The sequence below is a fragment of the Herpailurus yagouaroundi genome, unplaced genomic scaffold (assembly GCF_014898765.1).
Source record: "Herpailurus yagouaroundi ecotype Mexico unplaced genomic scaffold, PumYag 164, whole genome shotgun sequence".
NCBI lineage: Eukaryota > Metazoa > Chordata > Mammalia > Carnivora > Felidae > Herpailurus > Herpailurus yagouaroundi.
Genome location: NW_024412405.1, coordinates 35,419,253 through 35,446,455, shown reverse-complemented (window position 1 = coordinate 35,446,455; position 27,203 = coordinate 35,419,253). Strand labels below are relative to the sequence as shown.

The 27,203-nt window shown below is 40.0% G+C and overlaps 1 protein-coding gene across 1 annotated transcript in view; it reads right to left on the bottom strand.

The window, feature by feature from the left end:
- LOC121037901 (40S ribosomal protein S4-like) overlaps nt 1-24,481 on the bottom strand; it is a 111,098-nt gene extending 86,617 nt beyond the window's left edge. The window contains 3 exon segments of the mRNA XM_040487419.1: nt 18,054-18,154; nt 22,763-22,975; nt 24,421-24,481. Of these exon segments, the coding sequence (XP_040343353.1) occupies nt 18,054-18,154; nt 22,763-22,975; nt 24,421-24,481 (375 nt within the window).
- Nucleotides 24,482-27,203: the final 2,722 nt, after the last annotated feature.

The window sequence follows — 27,203 nt, the reverse complement described above, 5'->3', positions numbered from 1 at the left end:
AAAAAAAAAAAAAAAAAAAAGGTGTTGAGCTCTGGAGTTAGGCAGGTCTGGATTCAAACCCCAGCTCCATCAGCTGTAATACCCTAGATGAGTGTAATTCTGATCTTCTTTGAACTTCAATCTCCTCACTTATAAACAGGGAAAAAATACTAGTATCCCATCATGAGGTTTTATGATAAATGAGGTATTTGGTATAAAGTAGTTAGCAAAGTAAATAGCACAGAATATCTACTCTGTAACATTTAGTTAGTTTTTTTTTTTTTAATGTGTGAAATGTTTGAATTCTCAAAGACTACCATTATTGTCTTTCTGATTCTCAGCTGTGATCCAGATAACTGAGCTTTCCAGATAAATTAAGATCTACTATATTGGTATTAAGAATGGCAATGTTATGTTCACAACTCAAAACTTGGAGAGAAAATAGAAGAATACGTTCCCTGGAGCAGATGTTGCTAGATTATAAGTTTGAGGAGCAAACTTATCTCTGGAGCAAGCACATTGAACACATAGAAAATGCTCAGTAAATACTATTTGTATGAATCTCCACAAAATCCTATTTGTGTAGACTTTGGATTCCACAAAAGATGGACTTCCTCATCATCTGCTTATTTTCAGAATTATCAAAAATAAGGAAGAATTTTCTGAAAAAAAAATTTACCCAGACTAAAATTTCAATATTTATTACAACTATTTTTAGATGTCTTAATTTTATCTAAGGCCATAGAGGCATGGGGAATACTAAGATAATCCACTTTTCATATTTGTAATGGAAAATATTTTCTCTATATTCTTGGAATATTATGATGCATATTAAACAATTTGTTAAGCAATTAGCCCAATGCACTTTTGCATAAATTCTTACAGTTTTGACTTTTATAATTCAGAGGCCAAATTGATATTGTTGAGGAAGTTCTGTGACTTAAATTAACTATAACCTTAAACTCCCTTCATAATTGCAATCACACTACGCAAAGGCTTGATTTTCTTATAATAACATGTAGTTAACTAATTAGAGAGAAAATTATGAACTATGGCAAAAGATTTCACTGTATTCTTGCAACTCATTATTTTTTTTTTCTCTTCAACTTTTTAATTTAAATTCCAGTTAGTTAACATACAGTGTAACACTAGTTTTAGGTATAGAACTTAGTGATTCATCACTGACATACAACACCCAGTGATCATCACATAAAGTGCCCCCCTTAATACCCTTCACGCATTTAGCACATCCCTGCCCACCTCCCTTCTAGTAACCATCAGTTTGTTCTATGTAGTGAAGAGTCTGCTTCCTGGTTTGCCCCTCTCTCCTTTCCCCCCATATGTTCATCGTTTTGTTTCTTAAATCCCACATATGAGTGAAATCATATGGTATTTGTCTTTCTCTAACTGACTTAGTTCACTTAGCATAATAGTCTCCAGCTCCATCCATGTCATTGCAAATGGTAAGATTTCATTCTTTTAAGGCTGAGTAATATTCCATTGTGTGTGTATATGTGTGTGTGTGTGTGTATATATATATATATATATATATATATATATATATATATAACACATGGGTTTTTTTAGTGGTAATTTTTAAAGTTTATTTATTTATTTTGAGAGAGACAGAGACAGTGTGAGTGGGGGAGGGGCAGAGAGAAAGGGATACAGAGAATCCCAAGCAGGCTCCGCACTATTAGCATGGAGCCTGATGAGGGGCTCGAACTCATGGAACCATGAGATCATGATCTGAGAGGAAACCAAGAGTCAGACGCTTAACCAACTGGGCCACCCAGGCCCCCTATACTACATCTTTTTTATCTATTCATCAGTCAATGGACTTTTGGGTTCTTTCCATAGTTTGGCTATTGTTGATAATGCTGCTATAAACATTGGGGTGCATGTATCCCTTTGAATCAGTATTTTTGTTCTTTTGGGTAAATACCCAATACTACATTTATTCATGTCTTCTGTCCATTTTTTAAATGGATTATTTGTCTTATGGGTGTTCAGTTTCATAAGTTCTCTATAGACTTTGGATACTAGGCCTTTATCAGATATGTCATTTGCAAATATTTTCTATTCCATAGTCTGCCTTTTAGTTTCATTGATTGTTTCCTTCCCTGTGCAGAAGCTTTTTATTTTGATGAAGTCCTAGTAGTTTATTTTTGCTTTTGTTTCCCTTGCCTCCGGAGACATATTTAGTAAGAAGTTGCTACAGCTGATGTCAAAGTGGTTACTGCCTGTGTTCTCCTCTAGGCTTTTGATTGTTTCCTGTCTCACATTTATGTCTTCCATCCATTTTGAATTTATTTTTGTGTATGGTGTAAAAAAGAGATCCAGTTTCATCTCACAACTCAATTTTAATGGAAACACTAGATTCTGATTTTTGTTTGATGAAACAGAATATAAACTTCTGTCTGGGAGTTATATAATCTTGAAAGCATTAGCATTTTCTTGATGACTAGTATAGAAGCTACCTTGCTCCCCAAGGTCTAAAGTTACTGTGTCATCCACATAGGTTAAGTTATGCTATGGTGACAAACAATAGAAAATTTTTTTGTCACACCAAGTCCACTTTGGTTCAGGTGACTCACTAGATGGTGGCCCAACCTTGCAGGCCCTTTGATCTCAGGGTACCTGCATCTCAGTATTTGTGTTCACGATCACTAAGGCTGTGGAAAAGAGCACAGAGAATCTCATCCTGACTCTGGAGGCTTCTGATCAGAAGTGATGTATATCACCTCCACTTCACAGTCTATTGGCCAAAACAAGTCAAATGGTCATGTTCAATTTCACTGAGTGGGAGTCATATGTTCAGAGATAGGAACAGAATGGGAAACATTGGTGAGTCCTAGTAATGTTCTAGGAGGGGATGTATTTAGTGGTTGTAAGAATCTGGTCCAACATTTTTTTTAGGCAATTTTTTCTTCTCCATCTGATGAACACTGCATTGAGTATAAATGGAATCTTGCTTTTGTAATGTAATTAGTACAAGTTAAAGTATAATAAAGTATGGCACAACTTACTGCAATGGAATTTGATAGGACAAGGTTCTGTCTTGGATTCCTTCCAAGGGGTGGGGATTCTTAGTTCTAAACTGCCAGAGGGACTTGGTAACAGTATTGCCTTGCTGAGAAAGCAGTTCTGAGGCTGGACCTGGAGGATGATACCATAGTGAGGCTCTCATTTAATTATCTCCCTCTGGTGCAGGACCCTGAGATAAGACACACAGTTTGAAAAGTAATCACAGGCTACTGCAGTAGAATATCATTACACTTCAGTTAGTTACTAGGTAGATTTAAATATCCACCTTTCTGTTCCTAAGAACCAATGTGACACCACTTCTGTCCCCTACCACTCATTGCCCTGCTATCAACTAAAAGAATATATACACACAATGAAGGTCTGATAAGATGCAGTAGGCAGGATATAATCTTCTTTTCCCCTCTAAACCAAGCAGGGTATATTATGTATTTGCTGCTTTTATGGCTAGATATGATTTTCTGTCATTTTACTGCTGCATATGGGTTCTTGGCTTGTGCAAGGAAAGTGTCAATAATTTGAACGTTTTGGCACTTTCTCTAATGACCTTTGGCCATTATGAATTGAGAAGACTTTGTTCCAATGTGTTGGCGTTACACTTTTGGACCAACTTTTTATGTGTGTGTATATATATATATATGTATATATATATATATATATATATATATATTCATTTATTCATTTATGTATTTATGAGAGAGCGTGTGCACATGCTCACATGAGCACAAGTAGAGGAGCAGCAGAAGGAGAGGTAGAGAGAGAATCTTAAGCAGTCTCCATGGCCAGCACAGAGCCTGTCTTGGGGCTAGATCCCATGACCATGAGATCATGACTTGAGCCAAAATCAAGAGTCAGATGCTTAACCAACTGAGCCACCCAGGCGCCCCTTGGGCCAACTTTTTAACTGAAATGCATCATGGTGAGCTGTGGGTAAAAAGATGCCAAATATGCATTGCCCCCAGTGTTTGTTCAATGCCACAAAAGAATCCTTAAGTGTAGCTAATAAAAGAACTTTTCTGGTACCCTGTTTTTGTCATATTGACACAGGATTTGCCTGGGGAGTGCATGTGGGGGTCAGGGTGGGGTTGGCAATGTGTTGAAGGTCTGTGAAAATGCTTCTGCAATGTGCCTTTCACAGGAAGTACCCATCATTTAAGTGCAGACTCAGAGAATGCACTTGAAGTTTGCCATTTGTCCACATTTTCCATTATTTTATTATTGCCACATATGCAATTTTTATTCCTAACCACATTTCGATAGTTTGTCACCTTTTCAACAAAAACAGAGCAGTACATTAAAGGATGTTGTCTTGCAATTGGAATAAGAATAATATCCATTTATCAGGTACCCAAACAGGATATTGTTGCCAATATTTTGAAAAGGGGCATCAGTCTCCTGGCCTGAGGGCATTAGAACATCCATTCTTTACTGGAGCCCCTTATAAGAAAGGGAAACAAAAGAAAGCATAATGGAAGAAGAAAGAGCTGATCTTTGCAGCTAATGAGAAAGATGTAATTGGATATTTTATTTTGTAATTGGATTTTTTCTCGATATTATCCTTTCTCATGATTTTCTTCAATATATTTTCCTCAAAACATTGTCATATACATTGCCATGCATGTTGTCATATTTAGTCCTTTCTTCATTTAACAATCATATTGACTATCGCTCTGAGCCTGGAGCCTGCTTTGGATTCTGTGTCTCCCTCACTCTGCCCCTCCCCTGCTCATGCTCTCTCTCTCTCTCAAAAATAAAAATAAACATTAAAACAAACAAAAAACCCCAATCATATTGATTATTCACTATGTGACAGGAAAAAGCCAGGTATTAGGGATAACGAAATATTATTTTAAAACATTCAGTGTCAACTAGGGAGAGATAAATAGGTTAAGAATTAGAGAAATAGAGTAAAAATGGAAACAAGGTTGTATGGGACCACCAAGAAGGGCCAGTTTGTCTAAGAGGAGGAGGAAAAGGGAGAGAGATCTTCACAGCTTTCTGCATGTGAAGGATAGGGATAAGTAGATCAAAGGAGAATGATTGCCCAAGGCAGAGGGAAGAACCCTGAGAAATTAATCAGCCAAAGGGTTCAGGGAGTGGTAAGTGTCCTGTAAAGGCAGAGTTTAGGATGAGGGAGGGATTGGGGCAGAAAGGAGGATGATCAAGCTCTGCAGGCCCCTCTCAGAACTCAGGACTTTGGTACCACATCAAGGAGTTGGGGTTTCATTCTGTAGGTGGTGGGGAGCCACTGAATAATTAGAAACAGGGAGGGCTAGGATCAGACTTTCATGTTAGAAAGATGATTCTACAAGGTGGCTCAGTCAGTTAAGCTTCCAACTCTTGATTTTGGCTCAGGTTATGATCTCACGGTTGGTGGGTTCGAGCCCCACGATGGGTTCCGTGCTGACATTGGGGAGCCTGCTTGGGATCCTCATTCTCTCCCTGTCTCTCTGCCCCTCCCCCACTCATGCTCTCTGTCTGTCAAAATAAACAGATTAAGAAAACAAACCCCCCAAAAAGGCAAAGTTTTAATTAGAGGCTGCCATGTTCCAGACTGGAGTGGCCAGTGGGCCTGGCAAGAAGAGGAAAGCTGAAGGATATTGAATTCACACTGTAAAATTAAGAGAACTTGTTAAGTGATTGGCTGCAGAGGGTTAAGGAGAAGAAAGAATTGGTGATGATTTCCGTATTTCTGGCTTGTGTTACTGGCATTAAACAATTAAGAAATACGGAAAATGAGCATGTTTGAAGGAAACATGAGTTTGAGATGCCTAAAAATTGAAAAAGATCTATCCCTTAATACAATAGTATTGGCTGGCATTTATTGAAAGCCCAGTAGATGCCAAATATTGTTGTAAATTGTATATTTTAACTGATATAATCCTCACAACCACCCAAGCAGCTATTGCTAGTTTATTTAATCCAATCTAAGGTGCCATCAATTATAAAACACATCGTGATATCAAAGATGTTAAATGTCCTTCCTAGAATTGGTAAAAATATGGTATTATCCCCATTTTATGGATGAAGAAACCAGGCAGAGAGATTAAGTAATTTATGCAAAATAATATATTTAGATCGTAGAGGAACTGGGATTTGACCCTAAGGAGTCTGATCCCAGAAACTTCATTTAATCACTGAGCTATATCACTGCTTCATACATATGGATTTGAAAAAGAGTGATCTGGCATGGAGGTTGAGTTTTTAGCACCATTAGTAAAAACATCTGTCATATGGCAAAGTGGGGATGGTGTTTACAGTACAAGATTCATAGATTTTTTTTAGGGGCAGAAGGGGCAGAGAGAGAGGGAGAGAGAATCCCAACAGGCTCCATGCCCAGTGCAAAGCCCAACATAGGGCTTGATCCCATGACTGCAAGATCATATCCTAAGCCGAAATCAAGAGTCGGGCATTCGTCTAACCTACTGAACCACCCGGGCATCGCGTCAATTCATAAATTTGTGATAAAATAATTTAAATTAAAATGGAAATAATATTAATAATTACAACCAATTCCTCTTTTGATACATTAACACTTCTTGGAACATCAGAGTACACCTATTTTAGGCAAATGTCCTACAAGAGAAATTAAAGATGTAACATCAACAGAGTTGCATATCAGAATTGTCCAAAGAAAAATTGGAAGTTTTCAGAAAGGAGGCAGTGGAGCAGTTGATTTTCTTGACCCATCAGCTTCTAACTTCCCTGAGCATATTGCTGTTTCCTCACATGTTTGGTGAAATGACAGCCAAGAGGTGGAGTGGGATGGAAATCTCCTTGAGATGATTGCCAGGCAAGTGTGCAAAATCAAGGCTGTGGATTTGCATGTTAAGCTCACGGTATCTGCAATCCTGGGAACAATTAAATTTCCTTACCTGTGGGCAGGTGTGTATTTGGCTACTTGCCTTTACTTATTAGGAAGACAATGTCACTTGGTGCAGTGAGTCACTTTTTGGATGCAATCCTTCTGACTCAGTAGTAGCAAATTTGTTTTGCAGGCACAATTTTTTTTTTCTTTCTTCTCTTCCACCCTACCCTCCCAGGATTATCAGCTCCCAATGGGGGAAGCAGAAGGGTGAATGGATAGGTTGTTAAATACAGAGACTCAGTTTACAGAATTGCAAGGGAACGCTAAAAGAAAGATTTGGAGCCCACTCCTCAAGCCTTAACCAAGCCTTAACCAAGTCAAGAGGGTAAACAGAGAATAGCTCTGAGGAGGAGAGTTGCAGAAAAGTAGTTGTCTGGGTCCTCAGCAGAATCAGGTACAGATAGGCACGATTTTCCTTTGAAAAGAAGACAGTAGACTAGTCCTGGAAAGAGGGCTGCTTCGGGAGCCAACCTTCCAGATGGGGTCAGTGTGAACAGCCCTCCAGCAGCTGCAGCTTAACCCAAACAATTGCACGTGTTTGTAAGTGCCTTTCGTCCAACTTGTTGATAGTGTAATGACAATAAACAGAGCAAATGAAGAAGCCACTTTGGCAAGGGATGGGTTTTCAAGAGGAGAAAGCCATGTTTTGGAGAAGGATTCTAAACTTCTTTTGACTTGCTGTGCTTTGGCTTCTGAAAAATGGATGGTTTCTTTAATTGGTTGTGGTTATTTAATCCCACTCCAGTTGAACCATCCTCACCAAATGTGTGTGTGTGTGTGTGTGTGTGTGTGTGTGTGTTTAAATCTAAAACATTGTGTATTTGTTTAAAGAAGGGTACTTGGGTAGGAAAGAATTCTATTTATATCCCTTTGGCTATCATTGGCATAGTACAACCATCTCTGTGTTTTTACTTTTTATTTATTTTCTACCATGACCTCTCTATCTGCCCAACAACCCATATTAAGTAATCAGATCAGCTAGGTGATAAACTGCCTTATGTAAATCTTTTGAAAAGGAGGTGGCTTATAAATACATTCCAAGATAAATACAAAATAGTGAAAGCACCAAAGTGATCTCTGAGAGGATAAAAACAATTTCTTCACTAGCGAAACGTTTGGCAAAGACAAGATTGGAGACTTGGAGGGAAAATATAATAATATAATAATGCTCTGAAAGGCAGAAGCGGGTGATAGACTGACTCTCTGGTGGGTGCCTGGGTAGGTGGAACCCAGGCAAAGCTTAGGGCAGAAACTTTTCAGAGAGCGTATCAGATATTACATTCTGCAGCTGCTAATAGGGACTGTGAAATGGCGTCCTCCACAAGAGTAAGGTTTATGTTTAACTCATTTAGTGACAAGTCCAGAAGTAAACAAGCTGATCTGTTATATGGCAGCTCCTTGATGTCATTAGAGGCTAGGATCTCTGTTCTCATTCTCAGGCTTATATAATGGTTGTTAGAGCTCCAGCCATCACATCCATGACTCAGGTAGAAAAAGCGGAGGGAGAGACTGGGCAAGGGAGCTCTGCTAGTTGAGACAGTTCCCTTTAAAGAGCTCTTCCTGAAGCCCTACTTACTAACATGCCTATCTTCAAAGGGCCTAAGGAAGGTAGCTTTCTGACCCAAACACCTGCTTCCCTCCCCGCTGCTTCCCTCCTAGTCCTTTTGCTAATAAGGAAACGGAGGAGAACATCATTGGGTAGAATCTGGTAGTCATTGCCATAATGGAGTGGGTGGGGGAGCAATCGATTAACAGCAATGAAGGCAAACCGTGCTTATTTAATTAATGTATTTTTTAAAGTTTATTTATTTATTTTGAGAGAAGAGCATGTGCTTGCACACACATATGCTTGAGTGGGGGAGGGGCAGAGAGAGAGAGAGGGAGAGAGAGAATCCCAAGCGGGTTTCGCATTGTCAGCTCAAAGTCCAACCCAGCGCTGGATCTCAAGAACTGTGAGATCATGACCTGAGCTGAAATCAAGAGTTGGACGCTTAACCAACTGAGCCACCCAGGTGCTCCCATGCTTATTTTATTATTTTAGTTAAGGTCAAATTTTTCAGAAGCTGAAGTACAAATGTTGCCTTTTTGTTAATACAGTTTAGCCCTGGAAATATACTACATTTCACTACATCCAGGTAGGGCTGAGTAATTGGGGCCAACAATTACAGAAAATTTGGAGATCACTGAAGAATTGAATATTGTTACTGACAGATCACAAAATTTTATAGGACTGTACTTCCTGAAAGAAGGTTACTGTTATTATTATTATTTTGAATGGTGTTTGAGGAGGTGAATGTGGAACTGGCTCATTTTGTGTAAAGTTATTTTTCTCAGAGCTTGTAAGTAGCTGAATCTGCCTCCTTGGATCCCATTTGAAGGAGATGGAATGGCCCCAGGGGATCCAGAATAGAACTCTGTAGTCACTAGAACTTTTCTAATTGATGTCAATGGTGTCATAAACAGTTTTGCAGTTGGTTTGGTATTTATATTCTAAAGATCACAAACCACTGATATCTATCTTGCAATCCTCTGTCTGCCAAATAGTCATTTATCTCTTCTCACAAAATTTCTAGAGGTACACATGTCCCTCACCCCAACCCAGACACACACACACACACACACACACACACACACACACACACACTGGGACCTAAATAGCAAGTTCATTTCTAAAAAAAAAGGTTAAAACAACAAAAAACCTTTTCTTAACTCTAACAACAATGTTACAATACATCAAATGAAGATAAGTCAAAGTAGTTGGTAATGTAGGTTCTATCATATTTGAAATGTTTATTTTGTCTTATAACTGGGATGACCTCATGGAAACAAAGAGTGGGTTTCATGGTGGCGATTACTACACATGGCAGTAGTAATCTAGAATATATCCCAGAACATTCGGCTGGATTGTGGATCACCCACTGACTCCAGAGAGCCTCTGTGCTTGGATTAGCTCCACTGGGCATGAAACAAGGCACAAAATGGACTGTTCTTTTCTTTTTCTAGAGAACTTCACATGTAGCTACACCCCCGTGTGAAAAATAGAAATGATTTTTGTTTTTAAATTAGAACCAACTGAGCCAACTCAAAAAAAAATGTGGAAGGAATAAATTCAAGTGTGTGAAAGCATAAGGAGGCAAAAGGAAATAATTCTATTATAATTTTTTTTCAACAAGGGCTTACATCTGTTTCTAATTCATACAGATTATTGACACATCTGGATGTTTGGCCTTAGGAATTATAAGTTGCTGTGGTGGCATTTATTTTTTGAATCAACTCTTCAGACCACCCTGGAACTCAGACAACTGGTTTGGAAAGAAGGTTGTGACATTTTAAATAAAGTTACCTTCTGGCATTTCAAAACCAGTGCAAACGGGATTCTATCATGTCGTGTTTTATAAATTGTGGTTTTGCATTTTTGACACCTGCAGGAAAAATAAGACCAAAGCCAAAGGCCTAATGGCTTGACAATGACAAATTATAATAGCCAGATAAAGCTATCAAGGGGACACTGGAGATGGGTGTAAGCTTAGCCATTCGCATTAACCATGGGGGACCCTGGATTTCAGCAGAAACCAAAACAGTAACCGAGCAAATGACTGATGCCAATGTTGTTTTAACATGGCCTGACAGAAGGATGCATGCCTACACGGAAAATGGGATTGTTAAGAAGTCTCGTTGATTAATACTTTACCTCTTGGACTGATTCCTTTTGTAATCAGGAGCTAACGTTTCTTCGTATGTGGTCTGATTGTAGTAATTTATTCCAAGGGTATGAATGATGGGAATCGTGGAGCAGACCCTTAAGATTTTAGGAAACAAAAACACGATGAAACACTTATTTCATGGCAAATATTCCTTAAATGGAGTAGCATGATTTTATTAAAGGGAACAGAAGACCATACATCAAAAGCCTAATGTAAGCTGGCAGAAACAAAACAAAACCCTCTTATAGTTCTTTAGTGTAAAGGTACAATAGAAATAATTAAGCATACAATATGGTTCGATTCGTTTTGGGAAGAAGGCTCTAGAGTTCTCAGAGTAGATTTGGTTCTTTGTTTTTCTGTCACAGCAAACCTTGAAATTCTCTCAAGTTTCACTAGATAGGGTGATATTGCACAGCAGACTGACATTAAAAAAAGGACATCTGGCTTGAGCTTTCTTTAGAGGCAATTATGGTGTTCCATTTTAAAAGGAAATGATCATATTTGTAGAATATCTGATATATTCTAGAAACAAACTTATCTGTTGTGCTGACATTCCTGTGTCTTTATATATCATTTTATTGAGTGCTTACAAAACAAAAACACCAAATGCATACCAATGCCTGAGATAAATGATAAAATGTTCCCAAGTATCAACCTAAAGTCAATTTATGAGGTGTAATGGAGGTCTGCCTTTTACAGCCTTTTTAGTAGAGATGGAACAGCAGAAATCAGCATCGGTTGGCCCAAATCCAAAGACCTCACCTTGCAAAAGATACCTATGTAATTAGCAATGTTCCTATCTCCATTTCAGTTCAGTCTTCTATTTTAAAAGGCTAATAGGTGTCCATTGGGATCCATTCATAGCCTCTGAGGAAGAATTCATTGCATCTCAGTAGGGTGGCACTGTACAATTTTGACTTGAATAGTTTAAAAACCAGTATCACTTACATTATCACCTACAGTTCTGTCATTTTCAGGCCTCAGACCTCATGAATGTGTGATTCACAAAGCTAACTTAGAATATTTCTAGTTAATTTTGAGTGTCTAACTCTTGATTAAGCACAAATGGGCCTCTAATAGATGCTTTGATGAGGGAAGACAGTAATGAACATGAATACTGAGCTTTACAGATAACATGAGCATTTCATTAAGTGAAACTTTGCCTTTTCTCTAAGTAGGGTGGAAGTCAGTGCCCTGCTACTGGAAATAATAATAATAGTAGGCTGGCTTGAGTTTTAAGCTATCCTCCCTTTTCCCTGTCCCACAGCAAGTGACACAGGCTATTTGCCCAGAGCAGGGGAGGAGGAAAGATTTTTGAAAAGTTTCCAGCACTTTTAATAATAGACCTTTGCAAATGCTCATGCACACCAACAGTTAAATGGGGAAGGGGGTTTGGTCAAGCGCAGAAGTGGTGCTTTTCCAGGTAGATCATTGGAATGGGCTGGAATGCCCAGAAGACAGCCATTTCTAAGGAAATCTTTCCTTTCTCTTCGAACAAACTTTCCTTGGCCTCTATTGAAGGTACAAATCAAAGGACAGGAAGGAACAGGACTGGGAGAGAATCAGATGTAGAAAATGCCAGTTCAGAGAGAAGAACAAAACAAGAGGGAAGAAACAGAGAAGCCTAAATGCAGGACTACACCAGACCCTGATCTTCAAGGTGCAATTTCTCTGGTGTACTGTGCATCCAGACCTCATTCCTCCTCCTCTCTTGCTTCTGACTGGAAATAGAGAGCTGATGAAATATGTCTTGGGGCAAATACCATTGCATACTTAAGATGAGGCAGTCCCAGAATGTTGAAGGTGGGAGGTGACACTGGAGGTCACCGGTCAAATTTCCTTTCCATAAGATGAGGAATCAGGGCTCAGAAAGGCGAAGGGATGAGTGGAAATCTCTAAGCATGACCCAGAGTAAACAAGCATTTTTGACTGGTTTTTCGCATCTTTAGTAAGAAGAAATGATAATTAAAAATATTCTGAACCTGTAAAAAGCTATCTCTTAGTATTTACTGGGTGTGTCAAGTATATTCTATACTGACCCTGGTGCAGTGAGGAAGAGATAAGGATGGGTTGAACACATTTCCTGACAATTTTGATGCATATAAAGCAGGTATTCGGTGGTATTATAAGCAGGATGAACATAGGTGGCCACACTATGAAGTGACAGAAAGAAAAGGAACTTTCTCTCCAGGCTTCTAAGGCTCCTGTGTGAACAGGAATCATGTCAAACCTTTGCCCATGAGGAGAGTTTGGCCTATCACATACTGGTGGAGTAGGAGGAGTCTTCTGGATTTTTTGGTTTGTGGAGGTGGGAGAATTTCTCCCTTTAGCCATTCCAGAGGGCCCTTTGCTTAGTAAGAGCTGGAATCTTGAAGTGGTTTCTAGTCATGACCTGAATCATCAGGAAGGATTCTTACTATAGTATTCTTCCTTTTCTGTTTTCTCTTCATCACATGGTGGCTCAAGGCTTTTTAGAAGATCTGCTCTGATTTCAGAACCTGTATGCAATCTTTCTCATTGTTTGTTTTTCTCTTTTGACTGGTTAAATCACATTCATCTTTGATCTCTCACCAACCAGAAATTCCTCCTCTTTTGACTCATTCATTTCCTTTACCAGGAAATATGGAAAGGAACCCCTGTATTATTAGGTCTAAACCTTTTGCGGCTTTCTGTTTTCTTTTCATCTAACCTTTAAGTTGCTCTCAACTGTATTTTGGATTTAAAATACTTGTTTTAAAATCATTTCCAACAGAAGATTATATTTATTAATTAATTAGTAAGGCTTTTATTCCATATCATAACTTTAACCTTTTAGCACTAATATCTTTTTATTTTTCTGGATTGAAGACTTTGTGCTTTACAGTTATCTAGAAATCTATAATTCTTCACTTTTCTTCACAAACTTGTCATGTAAACTCTTACAACCATTTCTTATAGTTTCCCTTTTTCACTTAAAATGTCTTTTGGATCATTATGTTTCATATGGTAATATTAAATGTGCTGTTGTTACAGAAAATCTCTAAAGTCCAAATTTTAGACTCCTAAGCTTTGACCTCCAGTTTTCCTGATGAGAGAAAATGAGAGACTAAGAGAAAAATTACCAGGTGTACCCACAACTGCAAAGAAAAGACCCCACCCCCACCCCCCCCACCATTCCCGGAACCAGCCAGGGCGTGCCCGGTTGTGGTCTGACCTGAAGGTGGGAACCAATCAGGTTCTGCCGAGTGGTTTGACCTAAAGGCGGGAACCAATCAAGTTCTGCTGAGTGTTCAAATTTAAATGTCAACCAATAACAGCTCTGTAACGGCGAAAAATCCCTAACTTGTTTGTGCCTGTCTATAAAAGAAGCTGTAAGATCCTCGCTGGGGACCTCTTAGCATCACCGGTAAGGAGTGCGCGGAGGTCCGGGTTCGAACCTGCAATAAACGACCCTTGCCGCTTGGCTTTGACTCTGGACTCTGGTGGTTTGTTCTTGGGGGTCTTTCGAATTTGGGCATATCAAAAATACATTCTGTATTCCAAAATGTCACTCCAGGTCAACCAGTCCTTTGAGATTTGGCTTAAATCCCTTGTCCCATGTGTGGTGAGAGCCTCAGTGCTTCTGAATGTCTTAGGCAATAGGGGACAGGACACTTCCATTTCTCGTGGCCTCTCCTAGCCCTGGACTCCTACTTCTGCTGATTGGCTTGGTCCATGGCTAACCATGCTGTTGCTACTACACATTCTCCGCCCCACAAAGGACACTGCCCAGGTCCTTCTTCTCACATTCCGAGGCTGTGTGTATAGCAGACATTCACTGAAGTTCATGGCAATTGAGTTGTTTAATCAACTAAAAGAAGTTTAAATAATAGCACCATTAAAGTTAAATATGTAATATTGCAGTGCTCAAAACTCCTTGGTCCTTGGGAACTTTTTATTCTCTACCTGTTTTAGCAGCTGCCTGGTTTGTGATCCCCCTGTCTTTATTCCCCATCTTTCCTCTGGCCGCAGCGCCATCCCCTCAAATCTTGTTCTTTCTTACTTGAGAGTTTAATTATCTTGGTAAAGTCGTGCCTTTCACCGGGGCATCTCTTCAGGATCTCAGCTTACAGCTAACGTTTCAGCTAGGTCTATTCGCAAACAAGACATTTTTTTTTTCCCTGTAAAGAACTCTGGCATTTGCTGTCAGTCTTCCCTGGCAGCACATCCCTTGTCCCTCCTTCCAAATTACATGAATTGATCGATTGATTTTAAGTTTATATGGAGAGAGAGAGCGTGCACACCCACACACAGGCACACACACATACATGCATGTGAGCAAGGAAGGGGCAGAGAGCGAGGGAGAGAGAGAATCCCAAGTAGGCTCTGTGCTAACAGAATGGGATTTGATCCCACGAACTGTGAGATCATGACCTGAGCCAAAATCGAAAGTCAGAAGCTCAACCAACTGAACCACCCAGGCACCCCCAAATTATGTGAATTGAAAGCAGAGAAAACCATACCTTCTTTGGAGCAAACCTTTTGGTATTGTCATTATTTTAAAAGTCTTGTCTCATCTTATTTAAAAATATTTTTAATGTTCTACTTTATCTTATATCAAAAAAATCTCATGAGGGGCGCCTGGGTGGCTCAGTTGGTTAAGCTTCCAACTTGGGCTCAGGTCATGATCTCGCAGTCTGTGAGTTTGAGCCCTGCCTCGGGCTTTGTACTGAAAGCTCAGAGCCTGGAGCTTGCTTCCTATTCTGTGTCTCCCTTTCTCTGTCCCTCCCCAGCTCACGCTCTATCTCTCTCTCTCAAAAATAAAAACAGACATTAAAAAAAATCTTTAAGAATGAGAAAAAAAAATCTCATGAGAAAATTATGAAAGCTACATTGTTGTCAAATTTAATACAAGTGAATATAAGTGAAAGTGAAAATTGAACATGCTTTACCCCATTGTTGCATTAAACTTTGTTCCTTTCATTCCTCTCTAGTAATTCAAAGTTATACATTCTATTCTGCTTTTCATGGCTAGGGTAAACCTAAAGGGGGGGACAGGGGGGTGGGGGGGCTGGGGGGGTGGGGGGAACCATGTGTGTATACATATATATCAACCTAGTTCTTTTTCATCATTAAGAATGAAAATGTCTGGATTATCCTTGGGCTAAATGAGAAATTTAACACACCTCTGCAATTCCCAGAAATTGTGGAAATAACCTGAAGTTTTAGTTCCAGATTATTATTATATATCAAGCACTTTCAATTTCAAGAAGCCCCCTCGTCTTTTCAAACAAATGTGTTAAGTCTCACTGTTTCATTAACAACAGTTGTTTAGACCTAGTCATTTTTATCAAGTCTATTAGTTACTACTCTTTTATGGGATATCTTTTGCTTTCTTTGAGCTGTTTTTTTAGGTGGAACCAGCCTTCCATTCATTCTATGTCTTCCCTGGGCATCAAAAGCACCTAAGTCAACTTCTTCTGCCTTGGCCAGCCCTTCTCTCTATACCCAGAATTACAAACCATAAATGATGTCAAATCTTCTCTATTCCTCAAGAACTTTGACACTGGGTCCAAAACTGAAACAGGTCTTGAATTTGTTCCATTGGTTTTTGTGGCCTGTCCCGGTCTGTCAGCCTATTCTGATCTAGAGGGTCTAGGTCAGGGTCTGAAGGGAAAGCAGACCTGGTGGGCTTCTCCTCCACTGGTTGGTATGCTAACACTTGCCATCATCGGTGCTGGTTTTGTTTGTTTTGCTTTTTTGTGGAAACAGCTAAACCCTAGTTCTCTACTATATTATTTCGAGAGAAGTAGAAAGTAACATTCATGTGTTTAGAAATCCAGGAGCTCTAGGTTTGTACATGGAACAGGTATTTGTATTCATCTTTCTGTTTTTCTCCCCAGCACCTTCCACATCTGATCTTGTTCTCCATGTAGGTTAAAGCACACACATATGCATGTGCACACGCACGCCTACTCCCACACTCAACCAAAGGGGAAAGGACACAGTGTGGTAAATAAAATAATATAAAGACTCGTCTCCAGGAATCTATACCAGAACACTCAAAGCAACTACTCAACAAGAATTATATTTCTTACTTTCTGTGCTAAATCAGACATAGTCTCTGCGCCCTAGGAGCTCACTCACAGTGTTGTCAAGGAGATTCGATGGGCACATAGGAAACAACACAATGGAAAGAAGAAAGGATATGGAAAAGCTGAGTTCAAATCCCCATTCCATCACTAGTAATTGTGTGGGTTTGAATAAGTCATTTCATTTCTTAGAGCCTTTACTCATGATTTCTTGTGACAAAAGTTTTTTTTTTTTTTTCATTAAGAGCCACATAGTTTGGCGGCAAGAAAACCAAAAAAGGATAAGGAACAATTAAACTCTGCTTTCAAGGGCTGTAACCCACCAGGGAGGCAAGACAAGCACACAAGACAATGTAAGAACATTGGTGTCCTATGTGAGAAATGACCCTCTATGGCACTCCTATGAGGTCAGAAAAGACACATGACAGTGGGAGAGGAGAGGGATGTTGATTTAACATTAAATGAGCTCAAAAATACACTGTTTAGTACTTGTTTTGATCTCTGATCTCAGTTTTAATACAGCAGGTGGGACACATAATTGGCAAGAGAGAGAAAGGAAAGTTCTGGAACAGGTGGGATGGCTGCCTGGGCAGTTGGCCAGAACGTCCCCAACAGAACATTCTACTATCAGATAGGGTATATTCCCACCTCATACAGTGTCTTCCATATGTCTCAAAATATTGACAGCCTTAAGAAATGATGTAGAAGAGCAAATAAAAAGTGAGGAAGGGAGAGATTACCCAGGACAAACAAGGAGGATGGAGGCCAGCTGTTCTCCATTCTTCCCAGGGACAAAGAGTTCCGTCCTCAGATCTGTCCCAGAGCATTATCTTATTGCACTTAGCACTTTCTACCTTGGATTGCAGTTATTTATATACAAGGCTTATCTTCCCTACTGAACTGCAAGTGTGGGGAGCCCAGAGCCTGCCTCTTTCGCCTTTGGATCCCCTTAGTGCCGGCCTCCTACCTGCTGGGAACCCAGTGACTGTGTGTTAAAGGCACAGAAGGGCTGGAAAGAGCAGTGGTAGGATTTCAGTCACGTCAAGTTAAAGACTGCTTTCATGAGAGTTGTTGAGTCAGGGAATACTTTGCTGAGGGAATGTTATCTGCTTCTCTAGAGGTCTTAAAAAAATAACATGGTCTCATCAATTTGAAATGATTTAAATATGGTCTTGCATGTGGCCAGAGGGAGAGAGCAGCTGAGCTCTCAAGATTCTTTCCAGAGCTTAGAGCTCTGATTCTGTGATGGGAAACAACAGCTTCTTCTCTCTCCTTCATTCTCTCTCTTTTTCCACCTCTTGGTCAACCACCCAAGGGTGATAAATGAATGGTAAGACATCTGTCTCTTGTCCCTTTATGAATGTCTCCTCTTACCTGAAAGAGAGATGTGGGCTTGGGATTACTCACCTGAACAAGGTCCAGCTCTTCTCTGAGGTCACAGCAGGTCTGTATCTGCCTTCTGTGGTGGCAGTGCATGCAGGGATGGTGGGCTGCCTCCCTCACCTGGCCTAGAAGGTATGGAGGCTGTTAATGATGTGAATGGTTGTTTTTGGATATACGGTTTCCCAGAAATCTTCCAAGTGGGGACTCCAATGTTGGCATGAAGATTTTTTCGAAGGCATCTAAGACCTCTCCGATTGGGCTTGGATGCAGCCCTGCATGACAGCGATCATGTATGATGGCCAGGAAAGCTCTTCCCCTTTCTTGCTTCCAACCTGTGGTGCTAAGTGAGAATGAAGGGATTTCTGAGAAGAGAACTGCATTCTTCCATTTGACAGTGAAATCATGTTACTCTATTTGAAAGGAACTTTGCCTCCTAATTTTCAAGCAGTCTTGAAATAAGGTGTTCAAGGACCGTTGAAAATGCATCTTCCTATTTTTGATTTCTCATTTCACTTGGGTTCCAGAGGTTCCTTGTTTGCTTCTATTTCTTGGAATTTCCTTTTGAAAATTATAGTAAGGTGTGGAGAACTGTTGGTGGTTTGATGAGACCAAGTTCTTTGGGAAAGGGGAGAGTAGTGGCTCAACACTGAACTAACTTGTATTGAGCCCTCACTCTGGGTTGTTGCCTCTGGGGATAGAATCTGCATCTCACTGATTACCCTTTAGCTCCAGGTCTCCAGCAGAGAAAAGGTAGCAGGTTTTTTAGAAGTAGGCCTCCAGATTTCAATATGCTACTTGGGGCAGTCATTTGGGTCATTGAATGACAGGTTATTCAATACGCATATTCTGTGAATTAATTGTGTTGACCTCTGCTCTCCAGTATTGTGTCATTAGCTCCGTGTGGCTATTGAGCACTTGAAATGGGGCTTGTCTGAATTGAGATGGCCTGTGAATGTAAAATACAAACCATAATTTCAAAGTCTTAATATAAAGAAAGAATGTAAAGTAGCTCAATGATATGTTTCATTGATTATATGATGAAATGATAATATTTTGGATATATTGGATCAAATAAAATATACCACCAAACATACTTAATTTCACCTATTGCTTTTTAGTTTTCTTAACATGGCTACTAGAATATTTAAACATAAATACGTGGCTCGAATTATATTTCTGTTGGATGGCACTGCTCTAGACGTAGCACTGGAAAGCAGTGGGGATAGTTCTCCTCACCAGATTTTCTCCTTTACTCTGTCGTTTTTTGCAAGCACTAAAATGGCCAAATTTGGGCAAAGACGCTGTGTTGCCTTAAAAGGCATATATACCCTTCTCCATGTTTCTTGTCTTTCCAATTAGATTATAAGTATCTTGAGTGGCTTCAAGTCATAGGGTCAACAAAACCATAATTCGTAGTAACTTGTGTTAGGTATGGTGCTGGGTTCTGGACTTGTGACATTGAATAGAACCTGGCCACTGCCCCAGGAACCTGCTGTCTATAGATAAGGCAGGGAAGAGCACAGCTGCTAGAATCAAATTCAAGAAGTGTTATGGTAGAATCTATCTAGCTCAGGGTATTCCATCGAATCACCTATTTCTCTAATTGCCCCAGCTGTACTCAATCACTTTTATGTATTACTTGTTTTTATCACACAAATAAAAGATAGTCATTGTAAAAAAAAAGAAAAGAAAAGAAAAGAAAGAACAAGGAAATACAGATAAAGCAAAAACACAAAGTTCATGGTTGCCACTGTTGGCATTTGGATTATATCCAGCCTCATCCAGTAATAAGGTTCTAAATTGTCAGCACTCAAACTCAGATTAGGCATAGTAGAAAGGGAATCTGTGGCTTTTCAATGGCTGGATCCACAGATTTGAGCAATTACCAACTGTCTATCTGTCTGTCCCTCCCCATCTTTCATTTTTGTTTTTTCTGTGCTATCCAGATCTGCCTTTATTCTCTTTGGGGGATCCCTTGGACAAGAGATGTCAGTCCTAGGAGGGAGAATGTTTAGAGACCCATGTGGCAGCAGTGGCTGAGAAGACTCCCTAGGTAGGAGACACGATGAGACAAGAATAGATTCCTGGATCTGCACCCCTCTTTCCTACAGGAAGGATTAGTGAGATATACCTTTGAACCAATAAAGGAGAGGTTCTGACATTTCCATATATACAATCTCTGTCACATGGAAACATCAGCACCTCCCCTGTAGATACTTGTCCAGTACTTGGGTTTATTTCATGGTTTTATAACAACTGGCCAGTTTCTAACACAGAAGAGCCAGGGTGGCAAATACTGATGCTTGAGTGCCCTGAATGGTGACATGTCTCAGACCTATTCGTGGGGCTCCACCAGCTCTCTCCATGGCACTTTGAAAAGGCACCTCTCTTGGTCTTCTCTAGGATCCTTCTGACTCCTGATAGAATAAAAACAACATGTTTAGGCTGCACAAAGGTCAAAGGACACAAATAAATAATGGATATGCATCTTGAATAAAGAGTAACCTTTGCCTCTGAAATTGATACATCACCTGTTAATCTGATCATGTAGAACATGGTTGTCAGACTAACATAGGACATGATAAAGCTTGATTTACAGAATGATATACTTTGTAAAATAAATGATTGTGAAACACTTTGAACGTATAAAGTCTTATATGGACGCTTAATGATCATGGTAATTATTTTACAACTTAATTATAGGAAAATGAAAGCAGAGCAGCTTAACGAATTCAAACACTGATCAGACTGTGTACTATGAGGGAGATAAAAAAGAGAGTTTGTAGCTTAGTGTCACATTCTGCGATTGTTTAACCTATAGTCAGACTTCTCAGTGTTTTCTAAAATGGAGAGAGTTACAAAATGATTTTGGTTATGTAGATAATTAGCTTTAAGTGAATTATATTTTATATTCCATAAGAATAGCCTTTTAAAGAAACAACAAATGGTACAGGCTGGCGTGGCCTGGGGATGAGAGAACTGATAAAGGGCATACAGGGAGACCTGTGTGCTTGTGATACAGCTCTTCCCACATGAGTGGGGCCTCGAAGCCTGGCCCCAAACTCAGCCCCTGAGCACAAATGAAATTAGGTGCATCTCTCTCTCTCTCTCTCCCTTCTTAAAAAATGTATATATTGCAATATGATGATGTAAGCTTGGGCTTTGGAGTGAATTTACTAAAAGCAGTAATGCATGTTGCACATTTTGTCAAGGATTACAAAACACTGGACACCTGTGCCCATCCACAGAATTTCCCTGCTGATCCTGAGAGCTGAGTGCAGATGGAAATTCGAGTTTTATTGTATTTGGCTATCAAGTCTATTAAAGAAATAGCTTATTATGCCTGTTCACTAGACATGCTTTTGGCCTTGGGATTTTTATACCTTTGGTCCTTGGCTACAGTAGTTCATACATAATAAACAGAGATTAAGGTTGTTTCCTATCATGAGATGAATAATATTTAACATAGCTATTCAACGTATCTAACTAGTGACCTTTGGCCAAATCACTGAAATAATTCGATTTTTAAAATCAGATTTCATCCTGCTTTGACGTGAATTGATTTCACTGCCTCCAACTAAAGTTTGAAATAGACATTTAGGCATACATGGCTTTCCTAACCTATAAGGAAGGTCAGTGCCTGAATAATCTTGCATATTTGCAGTTCAGATTTACTCTCTCACAATCATTTTGCAACCCATCTGCACAGGGTTTATACCTTTGAGGTATTATCCCAAGTAATTTATCACTTTTTCTGTTCACTAAAATTAAATGGTTTAATTCTTAGGGGATTAGTTGAGAAAACATTTGCTGTTTCGGCCAAGCCTCTATAATCTATATTTCTCCAAGTTGTTAAAATGTCAAATTGAAAGAGGGTCAAGGAAAGCAACAATAAAGTTCAAAGAGAGTATTATATTCTCTTCAGTTATTGCAATTTTTTATCAGTCTCATTGATCCTGGATAATAAATGCACATTGCTGTAAGTTTCAGAAACTCAAGAAGATGTTAAGGCAATCAATTTTATGAATAAATGTATCGCTAAAAAGAGGATTTTGCTGGCAAGGTCAAGAGCTGGCTCTTTGTGAAAACATCTTGGACTTGCCTTTTCACACAGATCTTTGACAATTTCCGAACGTTTAAAATAACGTATCTCTTAAAAGTATGTTTGAAAAGCTAATGTCTGTAGTTCAGCAGCACAATTAACAAATTAATGAACTCACTTTCTGTTTACCATTGAATTATAATTGCTAATTGGTTAATCTAAATAAAGCCTCGGGCCTTTATTGGAAGTGTTAGCATTTGAAACCACTGGCTGCTTGAATTTCCTCAACTAACACTCCAGACTTGTGAAATTTAAACAAACTTGTAAAATCTGGGCACCTTTTAATGCCTCTCAATAGCCTATCATCACGGCCCAAATCTATTAGCAAAACAAATAAACAGCTTTTGGAATTTAAAGGTAAATATAGGAATTCATGAATATACTGATTGCTCTTTCACGTTATAGCTGTTTGCTCAAATGTGGCCCCCAGCAACGAAGAGAACTGTGTGTGTGTGTGTGTGTGTGTGTGTGTGTGTGTGTGTGTAGATATTACCTCTGGGGAATCCAGCCTTTTAATTCTGAAGAAGAATTATATGTTAACAGCTTTCCTTTTATGTGTAATTGGTGCACTGACACAGGTCCTTTCCCAACCTTATTTGAAAAGTCTTTTTCCTTATTCCTTCTTAGTCACTTCCGCTTCTTCTCTCCGCGCGACCTTGAATTCCCGGGCCTTTCCCCCACGCCGCTCCTGCGCCCGCAGGGGACCTGGTCTCCTCCAGGCGTGGCCCCGCACTTCCCGACCAGGGCAGAGCCAGGGCAACAGCCAGCTTGCAGACAGCTGTTGCCCGCGGGGCAGCGGTGGGGTTGTCATTAGCAAGGAGGGCAGGACTGCTCCGAGGCTGTCCTGTTGGTGACCAAGAAACAATTGTCCCTGACGGCCAGTCGGCAGGAGGCTCTGTGTTTCCATTCTCTTTGACCTGATACCAGGCTCGAGCCACTGTTACCTGGAAGAGGCTGAACTGCAAACTGCAGCAGGCTCTTCAGAGAGCAGTTGCAAAGGTGTAGGGCTCTGGATAGCAAGCTGTGATGGCTCAAGTATAATGTGCATTTATGATTTTCCGTGTCAACGAAATAGATGTGAAGTAGACACACCAAACTGTTCCCGAGATCTGAGTCAGGCGCGGCTGTAGTCACTTTAAGATGAAGATCTCAGGGCGCCTGGGTGCCTCAGTCGGTTAAGCATCCGACTTCGGCTCAGGTCATGATCTCACGGTTCCTGAGTTCAAGCCCCGCGTCCGGCTCTGTGCTGACAGCTCAGAGCCTGGAGCCTGTTTCAGATTCTGTGTCTGCCTCTCTCTCTGCCCCTCCCCTGTTCACGCTCTGTCTCTCTCTGTCTCAAAAATAAATAAAACATTAAAAAAAAATTTTTTTTTATTAAGATGAAGATCTCGTGTCATTCCAGGACTCCACAGACTAGAGGCGAAGACAGTTACCAGGCCCAGCAATAAGGCCAGGAGAGAGGGATGCGCAGGCTGTCAAGGGAGCACCCTGTCCAGGGCCGTTCTCTTTGTTCGTGGTTGTGTAGTGTGCTTACAGCAGCATTTCATGAACCTTCAGTGGACTGAGGTTGTTGCAGGATGGACGGTGTGTGAGGGCATGTATTCTGGGTCAGGAACGCCAGCCTGAGGCTACTGTAAGAGTCTCAGGGTTGATGAGGATCAGGTCTGGGTGAAGTTGATGAAACGAAACAAAACGAAATGAAAACAAAAGACAAGAAAAGAAGAAAAGGAAAGGAAAGAGGAAAAAGGAAAGATTAGTTACATATATTTTACACACACACACACACACACACACACACACACACACACACACACAAATGCACGCACACACATTGGCAGGGTTTTTTCACGAAGATAAATCCTTTTGAAACACAAACTATACATCCCAGAGTGATTTTGTGGGGTCTAAAGCTTTTGCCAAAGCCGAAGGGGATAAGGGGGGGTAGGGGTCTCTGCTAATCGCTCTCTTCCTGGTACAGTCTCTCCTTTCCAATGTAAACTTAGGCAGTTGAGGGGGAGGCAGAGAGCTTTCTTGCATCTGCTGCATTTTGATTACTTTTAACTTGAAATAATTGTTATGCCAAAGTGGTCCATCTTGGGGCAGTCTGCCCTAGGCCCCTACCAAAAGAACATCTTAGGACTCATTTCCACTTTTATAGGGCAAAATAACCTTTGGTCTGGTCCCTGGGTGTCACTACACAGGGTCCATAGCTACAGTGGATTTAACTTTCTACACAAGGCATTCATAGGTACAGGCATTCTTTCTACACAAGGAGGGATGTGTACCCACCAAATCGAAACTGAACATATTCTCCACTCAAGCTCTCCTTAGCCCAGAGTTTCTCAACCATGGCTACACTGACATTTTGGACTAGGTAGTTCTTTGTTGTGGGGGCCCATCCTATGCATTGTAGGCTGTTTAACAGCATTTACTCTGTAGATTCCGATAATGTATGTGCAGTCGTGACAACCAAAAAGTTCTCCAGACATGGCCCCACATCCTCTGGGGAGCAAAATCACTCTCACTCCCCTCGCCTTTAAGAACCACTGCCTTAGACGGATTTGCCCAAATGTCTGTGGCCACGCTAACACTATCTAACAAGAGGGAACAGTCACAAGGCAGGAATTGCAGTATAACTGCTTACAGCATTAAAGTAGGACAATGCTAACCCAACCAAAAATTTCCTCCTCTTATGTAAAAGTTTTAATTTTGTGCCATTCCTTATTCCTAAAAAACAACCCTCTCCATATCTCTATCTATATAATCATCATCCTCAAAATCAGGGTTCAAAAATCAGACATGCTAGAATGTCACTTTATGATCGAATTTGCCAGGTCCCTAAAGAGCCTACGCATCATTGGTTCATTCGGTTTGGTAAAACCTTATTGAGTGTCTCCTATGTACCAGCCCCAGAAAATATCTGTGAGCATAACCGACAACTTTCTCTACCCTTATGGTCTTATGTTATAGTTGATTGATATTAGATTTATTACGGTGAACTTATCAGCATGTTTTATAGTCATTGTAAGTGTTTTTGTGTTTTGAGACACATGATAATTTTTGTTAGGGGGCATATACTTTTCCTTACATAACTTCTGAATTCAGGAAGCGTTGACTCAGTCCCAAGGAAGTCGAGATAAGTATTTTCTTCCCTGTTTTAGCCAGCCTCCATCTGAGACAATTATCCTTTTCTCCTTGAGATAGAGCCCATTTTTGGTCAAGAGGCCTTCATCCTCAAAGATTGTACCATCACTAAGGAATTTTAAGTGTTCTGTTGGATACTACTTGAAGGGACACATGTTCATTTCCACAATGCACCTGTTCCTACGGTGGCCTCTCCACTCAACTCAGTTAAGAGCACTACCTAAGCACTGGTCCTCTCTCCTGCTTCTTCAGAATAGCAAAAATAGCTTGTATGTACTGAGGGCTTATCAAGAGCCCAAATTGTCCTAAGCATTTTTATGTGCATTATCTCATTTCACCATAAAGCAGTCCTTGGAGGTAAGCAGAAGACAAAATCGAGGCTTAGAGAGATGGAGGTACTTGCCCAAGGCCACCCAGTTTGGAAAGAGAGCTGAGATTCAAACCCAGGCAGTCTAACTCCAGAGTCTGAATGCCTAACTTCCATTATGAGCACTGTGACTTGTGATGATTTCTGTGTGAGTTAAATCCACATGGAAAGCAGAGTGGGTTTCGGTGGTTGACCCAAAAAGGCCTAGATAAATTACCATATGACAGGTAGCAGCACCTCACTGGGATGCCCTCGATACAAATCACCCAATGACAGCTCCATGGTGAAATATGAGAGAGAATATTGTACCATAGAATTTTTAAACTGGAAAAATGGTTAGGTCATCTACACGACATACGTGTATTTCTGTGTGACATATAGACAGATATACATGTATGTATGTATGCAGGAGTATCGAAGATTCTTGATTGAAGAATATACTTGACTAGATGTAAATAGCATTCATTGAAGGTGACATCTTCCTGATAAGACACTTAAAGGATGATCTTAATTTTGCATATTGAGACTCTTTGGAGACTTGTATATGTATGTGTGAGTGCATGCACATTTCCATAAGGCTAATTCTTTTTCTTGCTGCTGTGGTGCAGTCCTCACAAACCTATGATTCACAACAGGAATGTAGCTTGGAACTTCTGCTATGTAAGCAGCTGCAGATACTTCAAATACCATTGTACATGTGATCCAGGACTTGCTATAAATTTGCCCCTAAAAATAAAGTAACAAGTGACTGAGCAGCAATAGGAATTAATCACTGCAGTGCGTGAATGGAATGTGCTAGGCTCTACCTCAAAATCCTTTTATAAAAAGATTGATATAATTAAAACCCCAAAGAAACAACCAAGGATGCTATATTTGAGCAAATGTGCTGCAAAAATTTTGGAAGGAAGGTTTATTTTTTTTTTAAAGGAGAGATGTAGAAAAAAATGGGTTTCCACACCTTCTACATCATTGGAAATAAGATAATATTGTTACATCACGGAAGAATTTATCACGCAAAGGAATTTAAATTGGATTCAATCTTGGTACACTGGAATTTTTTGAAGGCTGAGGGGATAATCGAGCATCTCAATTAAGCTGTTTGCCATGATGGGAAATAACAGTTAAAACTTCTACCATAATTTGTAGCAAAGATTACCTTGATGCTTTAGAGATGTGAATAACCATTTGAAAAGCCCAGACATTTCAAGCTTTTAAAATTAGACTTGAATGGATAAATTCTTTAAGAAGTAATAAACCAACTGACCAAAGAAGAAAACAATTAATTATGACTTCTTGAAATCTGCCTTTTTCCTATGACTGTAACACAGCATCCAAATCCGACAGCCCCTATTTAAATCTCTGACCCCTAATACTATCTGAAAAAGAAGGAGGAGTAAAAAAGGATGAAGGAAGGAAGGAAGGAAGGAAGGAAGGAAGGAAGGGAGGGAGGGAGGATGGAAGGATGGAAGGAATACTAACCAGAAAAAGAAAAAAGAAAAAAAATAACAATAACCAGCCCTTCAAAAAGGTCACTAAACAGACAGTTCATAAAGGCCTCTGT